This window comes from Moesziomyces antarcticus (genome assembly GCF_000747765.1).
Source record: "Moesziomyces antarcticus DNA, scaffold: scaffold_v10017, strain JCM 10317, whole genome shotgun sequence".
Lineage (NCBI taxonomy): Eukaryota > Fungi > Basidiomycota > Ustilaginomycetes > Ustilaginales > Ustilaginaceae > Moesziomyces > Moesziomyces antarcticus.
In genome coordinates, this window is record NW_014638993.1 from 134,370 (window position 1) to 155,878 (window position 21,509).

The 21,509-nt window shown below is 62.3% G+C and overlaps 6 protein-coding genes and 1 non-coding gene across 7 annotated transcripts; 4 read left to right on the top strand and 3 right to left on the bottom strand.

The window, feature by feature from the left end:
* Window positions 1-175: 175 nt before the first annotated feature.
* PAN0_017c5445 (GBA4.USTMA Guanine nucleotide-binding protein alpha-4 subunit) lies at window positions 176-1,753 on the top strand (the record flags this gene model as incomplete). The annotated part of the gene is made up of 1 exon (XM_014799020.1): window positions 176-1,753. The coding sequence occupies one exon, from the start codon at window positions 176-178 to the stop codon at window positions 1,751-1,753; it is 1,578 nt and encodes a 525-aa protein (XP_014654506.1).
* A 1,955-nt stretch (window positions 1,754-3,708) lies between these two features.
* PAN0_017c5446 (uncharacterized protein) lies at window positions 3,709-4,005 on the top strand (the record flags this gene model as incomplete). Its single annotated transcript, XM_014799021.1, has 1 exon — window positions 3,709-4,005. One exon carries the CDS (start codon window positions 3,709-3,711, stop codon window positions 4,003-4,005), a length of 297 nt encoding a protein of 98 aa, XP_014654507.1.
* A 101-nt stretch (window positions 4,006-4,106) lies between these two features.
* Window positions 4,107-10,103, bottom strand: PAN0_017d5447 (uncharacterized protein; the record flags this gene model as incomplete). The annotated part of the gene is made up of 1 exon (XM_014799022.1): window positions 4,107-10,103. The coding sequence occupies one exon, from the start codon at window positions 10,101-10,103 to the stop codon at window positions 4,107-4,109; it is 5,997 nt and encodes a 1,998-aa protein (XP_014654508.1).
* A 974-nt stretch (window positions 10,104-11,077) lies between these two features.
* On the bottom strand, window positions 11,078-13,282 carry PAN0_017d5448 (uncharacterized protein; the record flags this gene model as incomplete). Its single annotated transcript, XM_014799023.1, has 1 exon — window positions 11,078-13,282. The coding sequence occupies one exon, from the start codon at window positions 13,280-13,282 to the stop codon at window positions 11,078-11,080; it is 2,205 nt and encodes a 734-aa protein (XP_014654509.1).
* A 1,406-nt stretch (window positions 13,283-14,688) lies between these two features.
* Window positions 14,689-15,018, bottom strand: PAN0_017d5449 (uncharacterized protein; the record flags this gene model as incomplete). The annotated part of the gene is made up of 1 exon (XM_014799024.1): window positions 14,689-15,018. The coding sequence occupies one exon, from the start codon at window positions 15,016-15,018 to the stop codon at window positions 14,689-14,691; it is 330 nt and encodes a 109-aa protein (XP_014654510.1).
* Window positions 15,019-15,899: 881 nt separating this feature from the next.
* Window positions 15,900-16,005, top strand: PAN0_t017c0002. The gene is made up of 2 exons: window positions 15,900-15,937; window positions 15,970-16,005. It is a non-coding gene; the product is annotated as a tRNA-Tyr (tRNA).
* A 1,323-nt stretch (window positions 16,006-17,328) lies between these two features.
* On the top strand, window positions 17,329-21,408 carry PAN0_017c5450 (uncharacterized protein; the record flags this gene model as incomplete). Its single annotated transcript, XM_014799025.1, has 1 exon — window positions 17,329-21,408. One exon carries the CDS (start codon window positions 17,329-17,331, stop codon window positions 21,406-21,408), a length of 4,080 nt encoding a protein of 1,359 aa, XP_014654511.1.
* Window positions 21,409-21,509: the final 101 nt, after the last annotated feature.

The following is a 21,509-nucleotide window of genomic DNA, read 5'->3' on the forward strand; positions in this document are numbered from 1 at the left end:
CAACACTCACAGCCGCCTTCTTCATCTAGCGTTCTTCACAAGTCTGATCAAGTCCGTTCCTTGATCAGTCGTCCATATAAAGTCGAGCACGCTGCACGCCATCTGGTCGAGTTTCTCGAGGCGAGAAATGTCGCCGGTATCGAGTCGGGACATCCGACGCAAGCAGTCTCGCAACATGGCCCCTATCGACCGCGATCCCCTCTCACTCGCCCTCCTACCGGCTTCCAACGAGACCCAGGCGCAGCGCCAGGTGAGGCGGCACCAGGAAAAGCAGGCCAAACTACGATCCGACCAAATCGACAAGCTGCTCAAACACCCCGATTCCTGCAGCACCTCTACCAGTTTGGAGGCCGGCAAAAAGGGTCGTGTGTACAAGATGGTGTTGCTCGGTCAGGCGGGTGCGGGAAAGACGACTGTGCTCAAGCAGATGCGTCTGCTGTACGACCCAGAGGCGCATGAGCGCGAACGCAAGGGATGGACGAGCATCGTCGTGCTTAACCTCACCGCCAGTGTGCGTGTGCTCCTGCAGACGCTCGAGCGATACCACCACGAGCGTGCCGAACGCAAGTCGCTCGAGCTGGCCCGCCTCGAATCGCCCGCATCCCCTGCCTCTCCACACAGCATGCGTGCAGTCAGCCCTTCGTCTGCAACAGGGTCTGCGGTAGAGGGCGCATCAGCAAGAGCATTCAGCCCGTCCAACACGGCCTGGGAGCGTCATCTGCCAAAAGTCATGCAGCTCGAGTCGGAGCTACGCAGCCAATTGGGCGCGTTTGGCGAAGAAGCGCCTGTGAACGACCCGGGTTCAAAGGTGCACTCGGGCGTACCTGGGACGACAAGACGCACAAAGGTGGGCGACAAGAGTCTGCTGCTGCTGCGGCCGGGATGGCAGGAACGCCTGTTTACCTATGCGCGTCGCTCGCTCTCGCTCCCAGCAGCCGGTCGAAGTTCGGTGCAGGAACGATCACGTCGCGACGAGGAGGCAGACGACGACGAGGGCGATGCGCTGGTGCTGCTGCGGTCGATTCAGGCCGATGTGATGGCGCTGTGGGACGACGACGTGCGCTGTCGAGCCCTGCGCAAGCGCGGAGTATTCCTCGATGCGCAATCGGAAGCGGCCACGTCGTACTTTCTCGAAGCATATGCGCGTATTGTGGCTCCGGGGTACTCGCCTTCAGACGAGGATATCCTGCACTCGCGCGTGCGTACGCTCGGCGTAACCGAGGATATCTTCCGCATAGACCGCTCACTCACCTACCGGATCTTTGACGTAGGCGGCAGCCGAAGCCAACGCGCCGCCTGGGTCCCTTTTCTAGATGACGTCCAGTCGATCATCTTCCTCGCCCCACTCTCGGCCTTCGACCAACCGCTCATCGAAGACCCTTCGACAAATCGCCTCGCAGATACCTTTGCGTTGTTCACCCAGGTCGTAACGCATCCGCTGCTGAGGGGGGCGAGCGTGATCTTGTTTCTGAACAAGATCGATCTGCTCGAGAAAAAGTTGCGCCAAGGCAGGAGCTTGTGTAGCTTCTGGCCGGAGTATCAAGGGGATGACGACTTCGAAGCCGTCTGGAGGTGGTTTAGAGCCAAGTTTAGGGATCAGCTCAGGAGAGCCGAGGATGATAAGGGGGCGGGGAAGAGGAGGTTGTATGTGCATACCACCGTCGCGACGAGTACGAGGCAGATCAAGGCGATTCTGATTAGCGTCAAGGATAGTATTCTGCGCGACAATCTCCAGGCTGCAGGATTGGTCTAGTGCCACAGCAGGCGGCAATGCATGGATAAGGTCGAAGCTGTGTGTGTGGAGTGTGATGTGTGCGAGCAACGAAGATCAAGGCGATTCTTGTGAGGCATTCTGCGCGGGGATCTACAAGCTGTCGGCGTAGTGTAGCATGGAAGAGGCGCGTGAGATGGGCGCGGTCGAAGTGGTGGCTGTGTGAAGGGTGCGAGATGAGACGAGGAGGCTGGACGTGTGTACAGCTGTCACGACTAGCACAAGGCAGATCCAGGCAGTTCTCACGAGGGTCAAAGCGGTTGCTTCTTGCGCGACAGCCTGCGCGCTGCCGGGATGGTCAAGCAAGAGTTGGCGCTTTGGATGAGCTGAAAGAGTGCACGAGTGAGGGCAATTGAGGAAGGACGGCCTGCAGTAGGAGGCAGCCTCTTGACTTAGACGAGTGTATTGCGCTAGGATTCACGCACAAGCATACTCGAGTCAGTTCAGGGTGTCGCCCTGCCGCCCACGCATGTATAGGCCTCACTTGCAACGATGCTCGACTCACGTTGCCAATTCGACAGCTTTGATCGACAGCCATGGGCGATGAAGAGTCTTCCATCGGCACATGGGAGCATTGCAATGCGCACACCATGCTGAGCAGCAAAAGTCCCCTTTAGCAGAAAAGAGAGACTGCACGCACATACTGGCAGAGGGCCGAACACAGTCTCTCGAGTGTCAAGAGTGTCTTGCGCCAGACCAAGCGGGGGATCTTGGTCAGGAGACGCGGTATGTGGTCTTTCAACATCGAAAGTTGGCGGTTCTTGGCGAACCTGAGCGAGAGCAAAGTGTCATCATGGGTCAATTCGCAGAAATCGGACAGCCCTTCGTCTTGTGCGCATGCTCGGGAGCAGCCCATCGAATCTATCGAGCAGCATCCTGAACGGGAACTTGCATTGTCACCAGGCCCCAATTCGCAATGCTTGGGCTTTGACGAAGCGGTGTCTGCCTCGTAACATGCGGCACGAGTCTGAGCACACATGCGATCCAGCCGTCGTCATGAAAGGTAGAAAGCAAGAGCAGTGGTGACCAGGCTGTGCACCCGAATGGTAAGGATGACAGACGACGCTGAGCTCTGCGATGTGTAGGCGACTTCGTGGGGTCGCAGAACTTCCTGCGCGTGCATCCGGGTCTGATGTGGACTTGCGAGTTCGATTCACACACATGCTCATCCGTGCCAGGCATCGCCGGATCATACCATGCAAAATCCGAATTCTCCAGACTGTCACGAGGTCGAGGTGGCAAAAGTACCGAGACCGTCCTTGGGCGAGTCGACGGCCGCGCAATTTGCGCGAGCATCAGCAGGAACACGTGCGAACGTCGGCTCGCAAACATGCTCAGCGCTGTCCGCACCGTCAAGGCGTCCAAGGATGGCATCCGGAGCGTGAAAGATCCCGTGCGATGATCGACCATAAGAAGCGAGCATCGTTGCACAGCCATCAAAGCTGTTCAGTGACGAAGTATGACGTCCTGCGCCCGAAATGACATGGTTAGGGGCAAAGTATCGACGCCGCGACCTTGAGGCAGGTATGACTGTGCACGAGCTCGATGTCGTGCTTCCGCCGGCACTCCTCTCCACCTTGAAAGGAGGTACACATTGAGAGTTGGACGCAAGCGTGGGGTGGAGCTTGTAATTTAGCCGGTACCAGAGCGGACGATGCTTTTAGCACACCGACCCCTAGCCTGGGGAAGTCTAAGTGTGTCTCTAGCGTATGCTTTCGAACGTCGACAAATCCGCTCCGGAGCTTAGGTACGGTTCGCAGGAGGGGTCAAGACAAGGAACCGCGGGGTTATCGTAGGCGGTGCATTCCGCCGGAAGAACGGTGTGCGGAGGTATATCAAGACCCCCTTCTGCACTGCCCTCTATCGTCGATACGCTATCAACAATGTCTGCATCCGCAACTCATCGTGCAAACCGCACACGCGTTCAAGTCGCAACAATGCCAGGGCAAGATAAACTGTGGCGGGTATGGATGGTGGTTAGCCCCACCTTTGCGCTCAACGTCATGCGACCCTGGGAACAACTCTTCGCCACGCTCCTCCTCACATCCATCACAGCCGTAGCCACACTCACTGCTGCCAAACTCACAGCATACACCGCAACCTCGCTCTACAGCCTTGCTGTACCTGCCGCTACTGCAGTCGTGCATATCGGTCGATTCGAGGCCCACGCAAACGTGTCCAAACCCTTCCACAACGACGCTGCTCCGTGGATCAACCTCCAAACTTGGTCCTAACCCCCCACAACACCTCCCGCATCACAGAGAAAATCTCAATGATACCCGCGCATTCGAATGTCCGGTGTGGAAAAGGCTTGCATTGCAATTGAGAGTCTCAGCTAGCCACGCCGACGTATGCCGGCAAGTACAATGTCCCACCCGAGCACGGGCACGGGCACATGCACGAGGCGCCGCAGCTGCGTCCACTGCATCTGCGTCACGCCACCCCCACCCTTCGCGCTGCTGCCTAGCTGCTCCACGAGCCTATCGATCTTGCCGCTCTCACCCGCACGCAGACTACGCACGAGCTGGGTAAAGTCGCCATCCGCCGCGGGCTGCGGTACCCCCGTGGGGGCGAGTACAAAGTCGAGGGGCGCCAGCATGGAGCGCATGAGCGAGCCGACCAAAAACGCCGCCACCGCCACCAGCACGAGTGTCGACAGTCGAAACTGCGCCTCGGAACGCCATACGCCGCCCAGGGCCGAAATGGCGTCCTTGGTCGCCTGCGCGAGGGTGCTACCCGCACTTGCGGCTGCCTCGACCACAACCTCACCGGCACTACCCCGCTCGTCGAGCGAAGCACCGGCGGCGTCAGGTGCGGTGGCGGCTTTGTCGCCCTTGTCTGCCGCGCGCGGGTGCTTGGCGCGGTCGCTGGCGGCAAGCGCCTCGGCGTTGGTTCTGGCCGACGACGATGACGCTACGCTGCTGCCACGCGCTGTTACGGACGAGACCGACGTGAGCGACGACGCCAGCGCGCTACCTGTGCCCAGGCGCGACAGGGGGTACGACCCGAACATGCTCATGATCTGCGCGCCGGCGCTCGTGGGCGCCGACGGCGTCGCGGCGCGCGAAGGCGGCGCGGACCCCGCAGCCGAGCCGTTGGCCGATCCCGCCGCCGACGAAGGCGCCAGCGACCCGGCCTTGCCGCTCTTCTCCACGCCCGTTGCCGGCCGAGCGGCCTTGTCGGCAACACCAGTCGCACTCTTGGCACCCTTGGCATCGTCCTTGCCCGCATCCGCCTGCACCGCAGCGGGCGGCTGCAACAGATCCGTCCGCTGTGCCACTGGCCGACGCAGCGCCTCGGGCAGCCGTCCGTCGTCCATCGTGGCGGCCGCACCCTCGAGCCCCGATTTGCGCGCCGAGCGCGCGCGCGGCGGCGCGATCCGCTTGAGCTGCGTCATGGGCTCGATGCCAATCTGCTCGCGCTGCAGCATCGCCGAGGTCTGGTTGACATGCACAATGTCGAGCTTCACGTCGCCGCTGCGCACCGCCACTTTGCCCACGGGCGTGGCGAAGACCAGTGTACCGTTGGCATCGCGTGGCACGCCGGCGGGGTCGGCTTCCGCACCCTCGCTTTTGAGCGGCTTCACCATCAGCCGCAGCACCGCGCCGCGCTCCAGCAGGTTTGTGTACCACACCGGCGTGTCCGGGGGCTTGGAGCCGGTTAGCGGGTCTTCGACCGGGTCGAGGAACGACGTGGTTGGGACTGTGACGCGCACCAGGTGCTTGCGCGGTCGCGCCGACGGATCGAGCGTCGCTGCCAGCACGGCACTCGGTGGCAGGTCGTACACTTTGAGCTGCACCGGCAGGTCGTTTGACTTTTCGGGCGCCATCCTGAGCGAGAACGGCGGCTTCGGCTTGCCTGCCTCTGCACCTCGGCTCGCGTTGACGCCGGCTTTGTCGTGCACCGACGTGGCCGTCTCGCCACCAGCAGCAGACCGATCTTGCTTCGGCAAGGCAGCCGTCGCCGAGTCCGAGACGGATGCGTCAAGCGGCGCGAATTCGGAGAAGCACTGCACGTCGTATCCCTTGTGGTAGTGGCGCAGCTCGATCTCGACCTCCATGAGGATGAGGTCCTTGGCGTTGCGCGAGTCGGTGTGGATGGAGCTCGGGCGGCGGCGGATGGTCGACGCCGTACTGGCCGCCGACGCGCTCGTGATCGAGTGCATGCTCGTGGCGCGCGACAGGCTCGAGTCCTGATCGGCACTCGAGTTGATCGGTGGTGCAGCCGAGCCGAGCAGCGGCGTACCCGGCGCGGCGTTGATAGCCTGCGTGAGCTTCTCGGCGACGCCCTTGGTCATCGAGGCGTCCGACGACCGCGGCGGCCGCGGCTTGCCGTTGCTCACGATCGACGCGGCAGGCAGCAGGCCCGGCACCTCCTCGGCTGCAGACGCGGCGCTGGGGCGGTGCATGCTCACCGCAACATACGTGCGCGTCGCCGGATCAAAGCTCGACGAGACGAGCAGATTCTTGCGCTGAGGATCCTTGAGCGACCACACAAAGCCCTGGTCCTCATCGCGACCATCGCCGAGCACCTGCAGGCACGCCGGCGGCGTCTTGACCGACGGGATCGAGCCGCGCGCCTTGAGATAGTCCTCGACCAGCAGCACGGAGCGTGGCAGGTTGGCGTTCCACATGGTGTTGACCGCGACGGGCAGGCTGCCCGCATAGTCGACTGCCACCACGTGCGTGCAGCGCGTCGATGGAATCTGGAAGCTCGTCGAGCTGTACGGATCGAGCGTCTCGAGAATCCAGCCGTCGATGAGCACCTTGCCGAACGGCAGCCCGTTGGGGTTGAGGCGGTCCGGTGCGAATCCGAAGTCCTGCTGCGGGAACGACGCCGAGGCATGGAAGTACACGGCCGGCCCAGACCACGACGATGCCGAGCTCGACAGCGGCGCCTCGCCCGGGCTCGTCGCACCGTTGCTCGACGGCGGCGCGCCACGCGCAGTCAGACTCGCCAGGTGGAACGCGCGGCCGCGGAACGGAAAGCTCGCCTTGGTCGTGATGAACGACGTGAACGAACCGTCGCCATAGCTTTCGAGCAAGGTGGTGGATTCGATCTTGTCGTCCCACTGCTTTCGGCTGCGCAGGTTGGCGACGACGTCGAGCAAATCCTCGGCAGAGAGGCCCTGGACGACCTTGTCGCCGCGCTGCACGAGCACGGTGCTCGAGATGGATTCCATGAGCTTCCTGCGCACGTACAGGCCGTTGCGCTCGGTGACCAGCGCCCATCCGGCAGGCGTGCCCGCCGGGTCGGGCGAGCGCTCCGCATGGATTCGACGAAGCAGGAAGAGCACGTCCAGAGCACACGTCATGGGCTGGCGCGGCGTCTCGTCCGAAAACGGCACCGCAGCGGCAGGTTGGCTGGTCGAGTCGCCTCGCTCTCGCTTCTTTGCTTCGGTGGCTGCGCTCGCACCCACACCAGCCGCTGCGGTCGTGGATGTGCTATCCGAGAGCCGGCGCTCGCCCGTCCCATTTTCTGCGCTTTGTCGAGCCCCTTGTTCCTTGCCCGACTCACCGCTGCCGGCCGCGCTTGCATCTGCACCGCCGGTCTTGGTCGTGGCCGCTGCTGCCTCTTCGGTCGGTTTACGCGCCGGATTGATCAGGTCGAGAGGGACACGCTGCGGTTTGGATCGCTTCTGGCGGCTAAGCTGCTGCACCTGCTCATCGTTGAGCTCGTCGACGTCCACCTTGATGCTTGCTCCGTTCACGTGGACGGCTCCCTTGTCGCGCGAGGTGCCGCGGCGGATGATGATGCGAGCCGAATCGTCCTCGAGCGACGCAACGGCATGCTCGATGGTGAGCCAGAGCCCGCCGCCGCCTTGGGACAGCTTGTGCCTTCGGAGGCACGAGATGGAGATGGGCGGCGGGTCGACGACCAGATCGAGCGAGGTGGCCCACGTTTCGACGTCGCACCGGATCTCGCACTCGACGTTGGGCGCATCGCCGAGATCGTCGTCGAGGGGCACATCGCACGCGTACTCGACGCGGAAGGTGGCCTTCTCATGGTCGTAGCGCGACACCTTTGCCTTTGCGCCGAGCAGGCGCGTCAGGACGGGAGGGCTGCCGAACTTGATGGCATATTCGCCCACGCCGGCTACGGCGCTGACCATGGCGGCGGGCGTGGCCGACTTGCTGGTCCAGCCCTTGGGGTCCGACTGCTCGAGCATGGTGACGTGGACGGTGGTGGGCGAGAGCGCCTCGACGGACCAGCCGCGCAGGTCGATCTGGGTGCGGATGGTGCCGGACTCGACGGGCGGGATGGCGGGCAGCTGTGCGCGATCGTCGGTGGAGAAGGAGAAGATGTGGACCGAGGTGGGAGATTTGTAGGCGGTCTGGATCACGACGGTGTCGCGGGCGCTGACGGGCCAGCTGGGCTTGGTCTTTGTGTGCCAGAGCGAGCTGAGCTCGTTGATGTCGGTGAGAAGCACGGCGTCGTCGAGCGCCTTGTCCCAGTAGGCGCGCGCGCCTGCATTTCCGATGGTGGAAAAGAGGTCCCACACGCTAACGCCCACAAAGGTGGCCTCTGCGCGGTAGACGACGAGGGTGGGGTCGATCGAGTCGAGCTGGGTGACGGTGACGCCCTTCATGTCGCTGATGGGCTTCCACTTTGCCTCTGGCTCCTGGAGCAGGCTTGTGAAATAGATGTAGTTGCGGCGGATCTGATTGTTGATCTGGTGCGCCGAGCCGAGGTTGGGCGTTCCGGAGCGCGAGGCGTTTGCAGCGGTGCCGACGTTGAAAGAGGCGGCGCTGCCGGTGGAGGTGGTGGCGACGCTGATCTCCGAGATGCTCGCGGTGTCCTCGAGGAGAGGCTGTGCCAAAGCTGCAGCGGTGCGCGGCTCGACATGCTCAATGTTCAAGGGCGCATCGTTGAGTCGGAGCTCGGTGCTTGCCGCCACACGTTGGATCCTGACGGTAATTCTGGCTAACTGATCGGGGCTGTCGAGCGTCTTGTGGCGGATGGAGAGGAGAGTGAAGCGGGAGCCCGATGCCCTCTCTGCTGTTGCACGCCACAATGGGCCATCCTCGGCGGAAGCATCTGCATCTGCCGTGGGCGATAATGTCTGGCCTTTGGCTTGGACCCTGACATCCCAGCCTTCTGAGGAGGGAAGGAGGAACTCGACGGTGGCTTGGAGCTTTCGACGAGAGCGCAAAAGGTGAACGGTGTCGAGATCCTTTTCTGCGCGGTCTTCAGCCTGGCGTGCGGCTGCATCTTCCTCAACGACGGCGTACTCGGTGGCGAGCGTGTCTCGGGTAGGGTCGAAGGTGCTTGTGAGCACTTCGACGCAGCTGCCATAGTTGGTGAGCGCGGGGATCTTGTCGCTGTAGTCTTGAACGTGGAATGCGAGCGCCTTGATGAGCTCTGGCAGATGCATGCCGAGGCCGCCGGAGGGCATGCCCATCCATGCGCCTCGAAGGTCCCAGGACCAGAATACCGAAAGCTTGATGCGTGGCAAGGAGCGAAGGGGCGCGGAGGACGACGTCGACTTGGACCTTGTGGTTGAGGAGGATGATGTAGAAGGCTCTGGCGGAAGGATCTGGATGCACCATGCCATGAGGTGTACGTGCGATCGGACGCAGGGTGGAGCGGGACGCAGGTAGGAAGGGGCGTCGGGAGAGCGCGGCAGCGAGGTGGAGATGTCTATGAGGGTGGCGTCGTCGGCGAGGGTTCGGTTGATGACGATGGCGTCGCGAGGGCTAGCAGGCCATCCTAGGCGATAGTGGACCTTGTTGATGCGGGTGAAGGGGTCGAGCTGCTCGACGAGCTCTGCCGACTGGACGAGGCGGTCCCAAGAAGCGCGGGTCTCGGCGGTCTGGAGGACGGAGCGGAAGGCATGAAGGTCTGCGGTGCCGTCGTAGGCGACCTCGGAGACAGCTCTGTAGATGTCGGGGCCCTTTCTGGTTCTGCGATGGACGGCCACCTGGTCTGGACGGAATCGGCCGATGCGGAAGGGCTGCGGGTCGGAAGCGGAGGGCTTTTGGGGCGCCGGCGAAGCGGTGGAAGCACCTGCAGCCGATGAGGGCGAGTCGGTATGCGAGTCAAAGTCTTCGATGGACTCGACATGGCGAAGGGAGGACGAGTCGCGCTTCTTGCTGCGTGAAGCTGCGGGTGTTTTGGTAGCGCCAGACGAGGCAGCGCTTTGGGAAGGCGTCATGGGGAAGCTCGAGGTGGAGGCGAGATTCGGAGTAGCGGGCGTGCTTCCGCCGAGGCTGACGGGCTTCCATGCCTTGGAGGCCGACTCTGCGACGAGGGTGCGGAAGGTATCGATGGCATCGTCGAGAGCGGCGAGCCACTGCGCCTTGGACTTTTGGAGCGACAAGGCATCCTCCATCTTGACGAGCGTACAACTGGCAGGGTGGATGCTTGGTGCGATGGAGAGGGAAGATGAGCAAGAGCTTGACTTTGCTGTGACTTCAGTCGACTGGCAGCATGGCTCGTCGTGCGGCTGAGGCAGCGAGAGGGATGCAGCGCAGATTGATGGATGGAGGGTGGAGGTTGAGAGCAACAGCGAAGCGTCCATCTCATGCACATGCACACCCACACCCACACACTCTCTTACACACACACACACACAAAAGCACGAGCCATAGTCCGCTCAAAGACTTGCAGCGGAATTGCCGTCCAAAATCGACGCGCCGCTCTTTTCTCCACACTCGCTCCAACCAGGCACACAGGCACACTGAACGAGCGCCCACAACCCCGCTGCCGTTGTTGCTTTCGGCCTTGTCTTGTCTTGACCGGCTCATCACCGATCCCCACACGGTGGTCTGCTGTTCGTATCTTTGAGCCTTTGCTGCAGTTGCAAGTAAGTTAGATTGTTGTGTGCCAGTCCGCCGGTGCCACTTTGCATGCAATTCTCCCCGATGCGGAGCTCAGCATTTCTCGTGTCCCGTGCGGACCAAACAACCTCCACCTCGAACGGCAGAGACCTAACATCAGTATGTTTTTTGCCCTCACCGTCGACGATGGAAGCGACACTTCTCGCGACCATCATTCACACCTGGTCATCTTGAATGTTCTTTGCAGTTGGAGAGTATTTACACGTCGTGTGTTGGGCGAGAGCAGGAGACCAAGCCCGAACAGCAAGGTTGGGGGAAACGATGAGGTGAGGGTAGAGCCACAAATAGCGGAATCATGTTTTACACGGTGGCAAGAGGCTGCGCAGGTGCGGCTGCTTTGGCAAGATGCAGTCAAAAGACCCTCGTGTGGGTATGGCTTGGATCGGAATGCGGGCACGAGGGCCGGGTTCGGCGGCCAAGGAGAAGACGAAAAGAGAGAGGGGAATGCAAAGGCTCGACGCCCGCCTCAGTTGACGCGCTTGATCGGGTGCAGCAGCATCGGCGCACGGCACACGTTCTCCTTCTCCTTCCAGCCGACGTAGACCTCCCTGCTGTGCTTGCCGTCGTAGTAGAACGACGAGTCGCGCATCACCTTTTCGTTGATCTTCTTGTAGAAGTCCGGTCGGTTGATGCGGTTGTGCAGCACCTCGGGCTCCCACACGTGGCGGAAGTACACCGGATGCGGCACAAACACGCCCTTGAACGGCAGCGGCAGATTGTGCGTAAAACCCGCCTCGGGGTAGAACGAGTGCTCGTGCGACATGGGCAGCTGCGAGTGCAGCACCAGCGTCGTCGGCCACGCCTCGCAGTGCAGCGACTTCTTCGCCTCGGCGTTCACCACGTTCATCGCCTCGAGCAGTCCGCGGCTCATGCGCATGTTGGTGCCGATCGACGCGCGACGGTCCGTGTTCTGCCCCGGTGGGTAGTTCTGCACGTCGTACTCCCAGTACCATCCGGAGCCTCTGGGATCAAAGATGGGGCCGAGCGTGATCAGATCCGCCTCCTGCCCGCGTCCGACGGTGAGGCTGGTGTTGTCGCGCCAGTTGTTTTCGGAGAGCGTCACGTTGCGCACCAGCCAGGTGTCGTACTTGTCCATGCCCGAGTGGAGCGGCTCGTTGCGCGAGTACTCCTCGATGCCCTCGAAAAAGTCGAGGTAGTTGCCAATGTAGCGCACGTCCATCTCCCAGTTGTACATAAAGTCGTACTCCTGGTGGTCCAGGTAGAACTTCTGCAGCGCCATCAGACACGAGCGGTACGAGGTCTGCGCAAACATCTTGTTGAGGAACTTGCCCGGCAGGCCCGGGTAGAGCGCGCACATCTCGTCCTCGGTCCACAGCTCCACGAGGCCCCAGAACTCGCGCGGCACGCTCGAGCGCAGCACGTTGAGGCGGTCCCACTCCGAGGTGAACACGGCGAGGTGGCGCGACTTGACCTCGACCAGGATGCGCACGTCGTAGGGCGTGTTGGGATTGTTGAGCGAGAGCTCGCTGATGAGCGCGCGCATGTTGAGGATGTCGTCCTCGCGCCAGGCGTAGCCCTCGTAGGAGCGCATGACGATCGCCGTGCGCTTGGTCTCGGGTGTGGTGAAGACGTGCGAGCGGCCGCCGCTCGTGTGCGGCTCCTCGCTGGTGGGCAGGTTGTGCGGGTCAAAGTGGTCCACGCCGCCGGCCATGCCACGGTCGTGCAGCCTCTTCTGGTAGCAGGCGTCCATGAGCGCACGCCAGTCCGGGTAGCTCGATGGGCCGAGTTCTTCGCTGAGCACGTTGGCGCGCCACAGTCGGTCGCGCAGACGTCCCTCCCACTCGCCCTCGCTCATGCCCTCGGGCTTGCGTGGGCCGTAGAGCGGGTCGACCTTCTCGCGCTGGGTGGCGGAAGCTTCGGCGGCGGCGGCGGTGCCGGTGCCGGTGCCGGTTGCGGTGGAGTTGGCGGCAGACGAGGCCTTGGGCTTCTGCTTGAGAGGCTTGACGTTGTCCGGGTCGTCGTCGTAGTCCTCGGCCTTTGCAAAGTACGACTCGAGCTCCGACATGTCCTTGCGATAGGTGATGTTGAGCGCCTGGTCCGAGTACATGGCGTAGCGCGAGCGGTAGGTCATGCACTTGCCAAAGTCCATGCCGGCGGCCTCGTAGCTGCCGACGAGGGGGACGGGATGCGTGTCGGGCGTGTCGTAGACCTCGAGCGGCGCGCGCGGGATGGGTACGCCCTTGGGGCCGAGACAGGCGCCGAACTTGGGCGGGGTGATGGGACGTGATGAGGGGGGATGGAAGGGGCTGGAGGAGGATGCGCCGGACTTGTGGCCGCCGGCTGGGACGACGGGGTAAGGGTCGACGCGGTAGTAGGTCATCTCGCGCCACTCTGTGGACATGGCGCCGAAGAGGCCGAAGGCGGCGAGCGCGCCGACGAGCGTGACGAAGACGAGCGTCTTCCATTTGCGCAGCACGACGCCGAGTACCTTCTGTACGGAGGGAGGTATGCGGATGATGAAGAAGCCGCCAAACTTGCCGAGGTTGAGGACAAAGGTGCCCGGTACGCCGCCGGGGGAGGGGACGCTGCCGCCGTGTGGTGGGGAGCCTGGACGGCTTGGTGTGCGTGAGCCTGTTGGCGAGTGCGGGAGGTGGTGGAAGCCGTAGGGTGGCGGCGGATTGCCGCCTGAGGAGGAGGACGAGGGAGACATGGATGGCGAGAGAAAGGCCGTCTTTTCTGACATGGTCGTGTGCGAGGGGACGGCGGGTTGCAGGGGGGCCAGCCGATGCTCAGCCTGAAGGCTGCAGGCAGAGAGCAGGTGTGCGGAGCTCTAGGTCAAGCGAGCGCGCGATCGGATCGCCAGCTGACGGGAGGAGCTGCTTGACTTTATCGACTGGAGCGCACCAACCACGCGAGCAAGCAAGAGCGCGAAGACGACCGAAGTTGAGAAGAAGCGGCAATGTGCGACTGGCAGCTCCGCTCTTTGTAGAAGGCGGGTAGCGCGAGGCCAGAAGACCACGGAAGCGGCGTGTATGTGCGATGCGGTGCGAGGGGGCCAGCTCGGGCGGCGGCGGGCGGCTGATGGCGCAGTGATGCCAAGTGGTTGATTACGCGGGCTAGAATTCCTTGACGAGTCGAGATCCAACGGAGCCGGAGGGGTGCGTGCGAATGTTCAGAGAGGGGGCGACCGAGAGATGGTGGTTGGAGAGGGAGCGGACGATGGGCGGGCGACTGGCTCGGACGACGAGACGGACGGACGCTGCGAGACCAACCAGAGGAGGAGGAAGAGGCCGGACAAGCAGCCGCGATGGCGATGTCAAACAGGCAGGGCGGTCAAGGTGCGAAGTGCGAGAGAGAGAGAGAGAAAGAAAGAGAGCGCGCGCGAGCCCACCACGGAAATCCGTGCGGCGAGAGGGATCTGCAGAGGAGCCAGCTTGCGAGGGCGGGAATCAGAAGGCACAGCCAAAGGCGACGGCGACGGCAAAAAGGCAGCCAAACTAGGCAACCGCAACCAAGCACGACGCGAAGATGCATCCATTCAGTGCAGGCCTGCTGGATCTGGAGAGCGAAAACACAGAGGGCGTGCGTGCGTGGATGAGGTGCATGCGTGTCGCCGGTCGGGCGCGCGTGTGCCTCTGCGTGGGTGCGCGTCTCCGCCTTGGAGAGTGTGGCTCAAGTGCGTCTCGCGCTGCGGTGTGCGTGCGTGCGACCCGAGGCTGGGTGGGCGCAGTCCAATCCAATCCGATCCAGCAAATTGCAGCGATTCGCAATTTCGCCTCCAGCGCCTGCCTGATTCCGTAGGCTTTGCTTTCCTCTTAGCCGCTTCTCTGCCGCCTGCCTGCCTGGCTGGCTTTGTCGCTGCTGCTCATCGATGCTTCCGACCGAAGAAGCTATCTTCAGCCCCACCGTAGCGGCCGAATGCAGGCCGATGCTATGCTCTCCAGTCGGCACCGCTCCGACCGTGCTGCTACAGTAACTTACGCTCCGAAGGAGCGACCGACGACGGCTCAACCTCGGCGGGCACCTTTTCAGTCGCGGAAATCCAAAATGAACGATTTTGAATTCAACCCTCCTCCAATTCGCCCAAAAAAAGAGCCTTTTGGAATTCAAAGCATCTTAGCTGCATCCTCCGTGGGTCGGGGAGGTGCTGCTGCTGCTGCTGCTAAGTTGCTGCTGGTCATGCTGGCTGCTGCTAGCGGCTGCTGCCTCTGCAGTCCGCGCTGCATTGGACGAGGCTCGGTAAACGCTGGCATTAGTCTCGGCCTCGACCGTCTTGAAGCTTGAATCTGTCGGGATGCCCTGGTGGATCCGACAGTGAGACGGTGGTTCCTCGCGTTGATCCCAGCGGAAGGCAAGAGGCGTCAGGTGCCCAGTGGCAGTGCCACGTTGCGGTTCAGCCGGGAGGCAGTAGGGTCGGGTCTGGTCTGGTCTCTCTGTCTCTCTCATATCCCTCTGACAGCTAAGCTTTTGCCAGCACTCGCCAAAGCCGGGCTGTCAAGAGCCCAAGAGTGGGACTTTTTGGCTGTGAATGTTTCGGTCAAGCTCTAAAGATCCGGCGGAGAGCAAAGTGTCGATCAGTGTCCAGCTTCATGGCTGGCTTGCCTGTACCGATGAAGCTGCCAAAGATGCAGCCGCGCATTCGTGCATGCATGCTGCACAGCGCACGTCCGAGGTGGGCGCCGCCTAGCAAAGTCCAGAGCCTGCCACTCTCGTCCTCTCCTGTAACTTAGCTGTTGCCCATCTCGCCCCCATGAGCCTCTCTCTCTCTATGCGAGGTCAGTCCTCGTTTCTTTGATGGAATTCCTTTTGGACCCGTGTCCGATCCAAGCGAATGTGCCTCCCTCTGGGATGCCTCCCCGCGGGCGTTCCATCGCACAGGCATCCCGAAGTCACTCATTGTCGACGCAATGAATTCCCCTTGGAGTCGAAGCCCCAAGGTAACTTAGCAACGATCTTGACTTGGTGCAAAGCGAGGCCGGCTTCCAGCATGCAAAGTGGCGGTGGCGTTTGGACTCGGGATGGCGTTTTGGGGGAAGCCGGCCTTGGACGCGTGGCGTTTCTTCGCCTTCCCGCATCGAAGCCGGCGACACGGCTTTCAGCACCACGGACATCCGCCGTGTCGCGCGTGCCTTCCTCCATTCACAAGTCCAGCTCGGCCCTCAGACTGCGACCAGGCTTGTAGATAGGCTTGGAGAGAATCACAGATTGGCGACAAGTCGGTCGACGCTGCATGACCCTCGGAGCTAAGCTGTAGGCAAGATCCAGGCGTATCGAACCAAGCAGTGCTAGCTTTTATGTACGCATGCTTTCTCCCTCCGACCACTCTACCGGACATAGCTCAGTTGGAAGTAGCGATGGTTTGTAATTGGAAACCCTAATCCGGTATTAACGGAAAAGCACCATAGGTCGCCGGTTCGATTCCGGCTGTCCGGACGCTTCTTTTTGCTCTTTTTATTTTTGTTCTTCTTGGTCCCGGGACTTGCTGTCTACTCTTCGCAATCAACGTCTTTGAGGTGAAGCCGACACGTTGGAAAGGGTCTCAACTCGACCTTCTTTTGATCCTGTTAGCCGCTTGTGCAAGAGGGCGTCGGTGTGTTTGCGGCGCTCGGAAGCAGAAGCCACAAAAAAAAAAAAAGGATAAAAGGCGTGCTAAATAAGGCACGAAAAAGCATCGTCCTCCGTTCTAGCTGTCTGTTGCCGTGCAAGCCGGAGCGCGATAAGCTGGAGCCGAGCATAATTTTAAATGGACTGTTGACTTGCATAACATGCTTTGTCGAAAGGGATTGAGAAGATCTGCGAGCAGTCAAGGTCGGTTGGGTGAAGCGTTCTGCGAGCCTGCTCGAAACAAAGTGGCCAAAAGGTGGCATGCGGGCCAGCCACTGAGACACGCACCCCAGCTTCGAGGGTTCACGCTCAGATTGGCGGCCCAGCGCACGACTCTCTTACGCCCACCGACGCGCCGCCCAGACGCGTGTTGGTCTTAAGCGAGTTGGGGTCGCAGCCGCCATTCAGGGGCTGCCAGCTGCTCAAGAGCCAAGCCCCAAAGCGACACACAGAAGACACATGTCGCAAGCCCGTGAAGATCGCCCAGCCTGCAAGAGGTGGATCTGCCGCTCGGCAATCCAACTCCTGCCTCGAATCGACACGACTCAACTCGACTCAAAGCACGAGCTATTTCACCGCCAGCAGCGTGCAGTCTGCTGCAACTCTCCGCTTCGGAAGCTGTACCGCGGCCCGGTTCAGAAAGCGCTGCAAGGATGCAATGGTCCGCTTCGCCCCCCCCTCCCCACTCCCACCAACAGTGCAGTGCACACGTCTCTTTTGAGCCCACGGAAGCAAGCCACTTCCAAGAGGCAGACGCGCTAAGCTGAGGCGTGAGAGCTCCACCGAGCGGAGAATACTCGTTCGGCTGCCGAGAGTGTGCTCTAATTTCCTCGCGACCGCCAAATTCATGCTGACCTGCGATTCGCACCGCTTCCGACGCTGCTGCTTGCTACCATCACCCACCGCCCCGCTCCGAGCGCCCTCTTCCCGTCACGTTATCTGGAATATAGTCGCCGCATCGGAGGGACCCGAGTCCAAAAGCGAGTCGGAAGGTCCGCAACCACGCCGTCCGAGTCTCACCGTCATCACCACCACCACCACCAGCCGGCACTGCCACGTATTCGCGCGGGCGCGAGTCACGGAATCGCCGAGGCACCAACGTATCGCAACTGCCGACAACGCCTCGACAAGGGCAGGGCGCGCCGCTCAGTCATGGCAGAAGTCGTCATCTTCGGAGGATCGCCGCTGGATCAGTACCTCCAGCAGGCCGAGGCACCAGAACTCGACGAGGCGTCCACTCCCCCAATACCTTCATCGGCATCGGAAGACTACCAAGAGGCGAGCTCGGGTTCCGCCTCTGCCAAGTCACAAGCACACCCACTGGCGGCAAGATCCGATCGTGTCCCCAACGGCAACACTCAGCGCGATGATCATTCCAAGTCAATATCTCCGTCCGACGTCGCAGAGCTGAGGAATGGCGGCGGCCGACCGACCACACAATCACAATCCAGCACAGCGCCATCCCAAGACTCGCTGATGCAGATCACCACCGCACTCCGCGATCTCATCCACACGGTCCTGCTCCCATTGGTGTTGCTCGCAACAAGGAAGGTCGTGAGCTTGACGACTTCGCAGCACACACTCTCCAACTTTCAGTCCAACCCAAAACAGCCGGCAGCATCCATCCCAGCCATCAGCGAACGCAAAAGCACCAGCAGCGCCCACGACGACGGCGGCGCGAGCTTTGCCGAAAAGTTCAAATACGCCATCTGCTCGTCGTTCCTGCTCACTCCGAGCTTGTCCATATCGTTCTACGACTCGGCCTCACCTCTCCAAACGCGCACCTCGACGCCCGACGCCGGCGCTCAAGATGCCGTCTTGCACGAGCGCGTCCGAGGCGGTCGCGCCAGTGCCTCGCCCATCCGCAAAGCATGCTTCGTCGAGCCAGACAACGCCTCTGCATCGCTCGCCTGGCCACCAGCAACGTCCACAACCACACCCGAGACGAGACTCCCCCGCCTCGATGCGCAAGGTCGCGCAGCCCGTAACGCCGCTTGCATCTCGGCCTTGATGCTGCTCCCGCCCATTAGCGGCTCGTGGACCTTGTGGCTCTCCACCGTCCTGACCATCACCTGCCTCACTTGGAGCTTTGTGCTCTTCCTTGGCCACAGCATCATGGATGATACGCTGCACTTCACCCTTTCCCACAGCGCGAGCCCGCTTGCAGTGGCGTCTACCTCCTCGCTCCGTAGTCTCAATACCTCGACCGCTTTCCGTGCCTCGGAGAAGGTGGCGCTGCAACGCTCCGTCCTCGCCGACGTCAAAAGGCTGATTCGCGCGGCACAGCACTTCGACCTTTCCATCAACAAGGCCATCAGCGCCATCCAGGAGGTCGAAATCGTCTCGCGCGGATACAAGCTTACCCATCCGCTGCCACCCATCTCGAGAATCGAAGCCGCCGCTGGTTCGGCAGTCGCATGGTCGGATCTCGCTTCTCCATCCCGGCAGCGCCGCGTCTTGGCGGCACCCACCCTGCCTGCCACCGGCAAGCTGTCCAGAACCCTCTCGGGAGGGCGATCGAGCGCTCCTACCATCAAGCGACACACGCAGCGACCTCTGTCGCTCACTCTGTCCAGCGGTCGTGCTTCGCCCTTCGATCGCTCTTCCGGTCGCGCATCGCCGGCCGTCTTGGGCGAACTCGCCGATCCCGACATGACGCAGAAGCTGCTCGCAGAGCAGAGCACCGTCGCTTCGGTGGCGGCTGATCTTCCACCTCCGCAGAGGCTTGTCGAGCTGCGCAAGAACATCGTTGCCGCCTTGGACGAGACCGCCGCCGCTTGCGCGTCGTCACTCTTGCCCTTGCAGGAGCTTGCCGATCCCGAAGAGGTGGCTAGCCTCCACGAGCTGTATGCCCTCGACGCCGCTCCGCTCGATGACTCGAACGAAGCCGACGTGTCGCAGGCTTGGTCCGTGGCCGACACGTCGGCCCTCTCCGACGGCTTTGCTAATCTCGATGCCGATCGCAAGACTTGGGTCGCAACCACACCCCGCAACTTTGGCAGCAACATCCGCTCGGCGGATGCCAACAACGCTTCCGACGCATCCTGGCGCTCCGACTTCAGCCCCCAGGTCGGGCCGTCGAGCCACAAGAGGCTCTCTCTCGTGTCGGACGCCGGATCGGTTCTCGACCGCCCGCCCCGCACCATCTCTTCCCTCTCTCGCCGCAGCAGTCTCGTCTCGGACTCGGGCGCAGCCAACGCGTACCGCTCTCCCCGTCTCAACTATGTTTCGGACAAGTCGTCGGCGCCTTCGGGACCCAACGAGTCGGCGGCGGCAAAACGCCTCAGCTACATCTCCAACTCGTCCGCCGCGACCGGATCCATCTCGCCCATGCTGCGCAACTCGTCCATGGTCTCGTCGGTCTTTACGCCGCCACATTCGTCGCTGCAGACCTATTCGGCTGCCACGAGCCCGCAATCGAGAGCCACCAAGCGCAGCTCTATCCTCGGGCCCAACTCGATCTTTGCGCACGTGGATCCAGCCGCTGCAGGTGTATCGCGCGCGGAGCCTCTCGATCCCTTGTCACTGCTCAGCATCAAGGCAAAGTTCGAGCACATGCACAGGGCGCGTCGACGCTGGCTCTGCCACTTGCTCGCACTGCCTCTGAGGACGGCAGACGACGTGGTGCTGCCCAATGGCGCCAGTCTGCCGCTGGACGAGTACTGGACGGCTGCTAGGGCGGTCATTTCTGGCCCGTCGGCTCTGCTGTCTGCCAAGGAACAAGACGTCAAGGACGCCGTGGCGAAAGAAATGGGAGGCGAGCTGTTCGGCGAGAAACGCCGTGGCTCCGCTCCTCCTGCAAGCACGGACAGGCCCGAGTCTCGAAACGGCGGTTTGACGGTGCCCGGAGCAGAAACAGGCGTGCCTTCAATCGTCGGACATCCGGGGCTCGAGGATCGGCTGCACGCAATGATGCTTTCGCTGCGCTCTCTGCAGGCCAAGATCCGCGTGTGCGCCGAAGACATCAGCGTCAGTGTGCCGCCTGGTCTGCACGGCGTGGGCGATGGGCCTTCCCGATCGCCAGAGCATGCAACGCAGACCGACGATCGCACGCGCATCGTCCAGCTCGAGCGGACGATGGAGTCGATGCGCGACGATCTGCTCGGCCTGTCCGCCGAGTGGGAGGCGAGCATCAAGCTCCTGCACAAGGAGAAGCGGCGATCGCCGAGTCCGCATCTGGGCAGCGAAGTCGAATCCGAACTGGCGAGCTTCCGGGGCGCGCGCGATCTGCAGTCGCCGCTCGAGGCGGATGAGGATGCAGCCACCACGCCGGGCCAGGCGGAGACGAGCAGGCAGGATGAGGGCGAGTCGGCGCTGCTGCACCAGCAAGACGGCAGCGACGATGAGGATGATGGCGATCTCGCCGAGCTTCTGCTGCGCTCGACGTCGCCCAATTCGCTGCCGCCGCCCGGGCTGGAGCAGGTGTTTGAGAGTATCGCGGGCATGGCTGGGCTCTCTGGTCTCGGTGGGGCGGATGGCAAGGCGAGCCGGGCAGAGCGCATCGAGCTTGCGCGGCGGCAACGAGAGGAGAAGCAGGCGGCGGACAAGGCGGCTCACCGACACACGCTGGACCCGTCGAGCATGATGTCCGAGCTGAGCGATGTGATCCATACGCGCCGGGCGATGCGTGACCAACGCCACCACTCGGTGCTATCGCCCATCGCTCCAGGCGACACCTTCAGCCAGGCAGGCATCGCCACCAACGAGGCTGCCGCACACGAGGGGGTCAACGGGCTGCAGGCGCTGGCTTTGGGCTCGCCGCTCGACCTGGGCAGCGCGGGCAAGGAAGGCGTGTTTGAGGCGTCGCACAGCTATGCGGAGGGTGCGATGCCGCGGCGGTCGCTGTCGTCGCTAGACCTGGCGCGCGCGCGTGCTTTGCAGACGCTCGAAGCGCGCAGTCCGTCGGTGCAGAGCGCGGCGTCCAACTCGTTTGAGATGGACGACGACGAGCCGCGCGGCTCGGGCGAGTTCTCGTTTGAGCCCACGGCACTCGAGTCGGTGCCCGAGGACGAGGCCGGCGCCGCACTGGCACTCGCGTCTCCCTCGGCGGGCTGGGACTCGACGTCGCGCAAGTCGACGCCCAAGGCCTCGGCTGGTCTCACTGCACCGGGCCAGGAGAGCCCCTTTGATCTCGGCGCACAGGTCGCGGCATACGCGCGCAGAAAGGCGGCGGCCAAGGCAGCGGCCATGCACACGTCCGACTCGCAATCGAGCTTTTCATCGCAGTCCTAAAACCGCACGCCTTGTACACTAGTCACACGCTCTCGCGGCAGCAGTACATGACGATCCTAATGACATGCGACCACCAATCCGTGGTCAATGACTAATTGAAG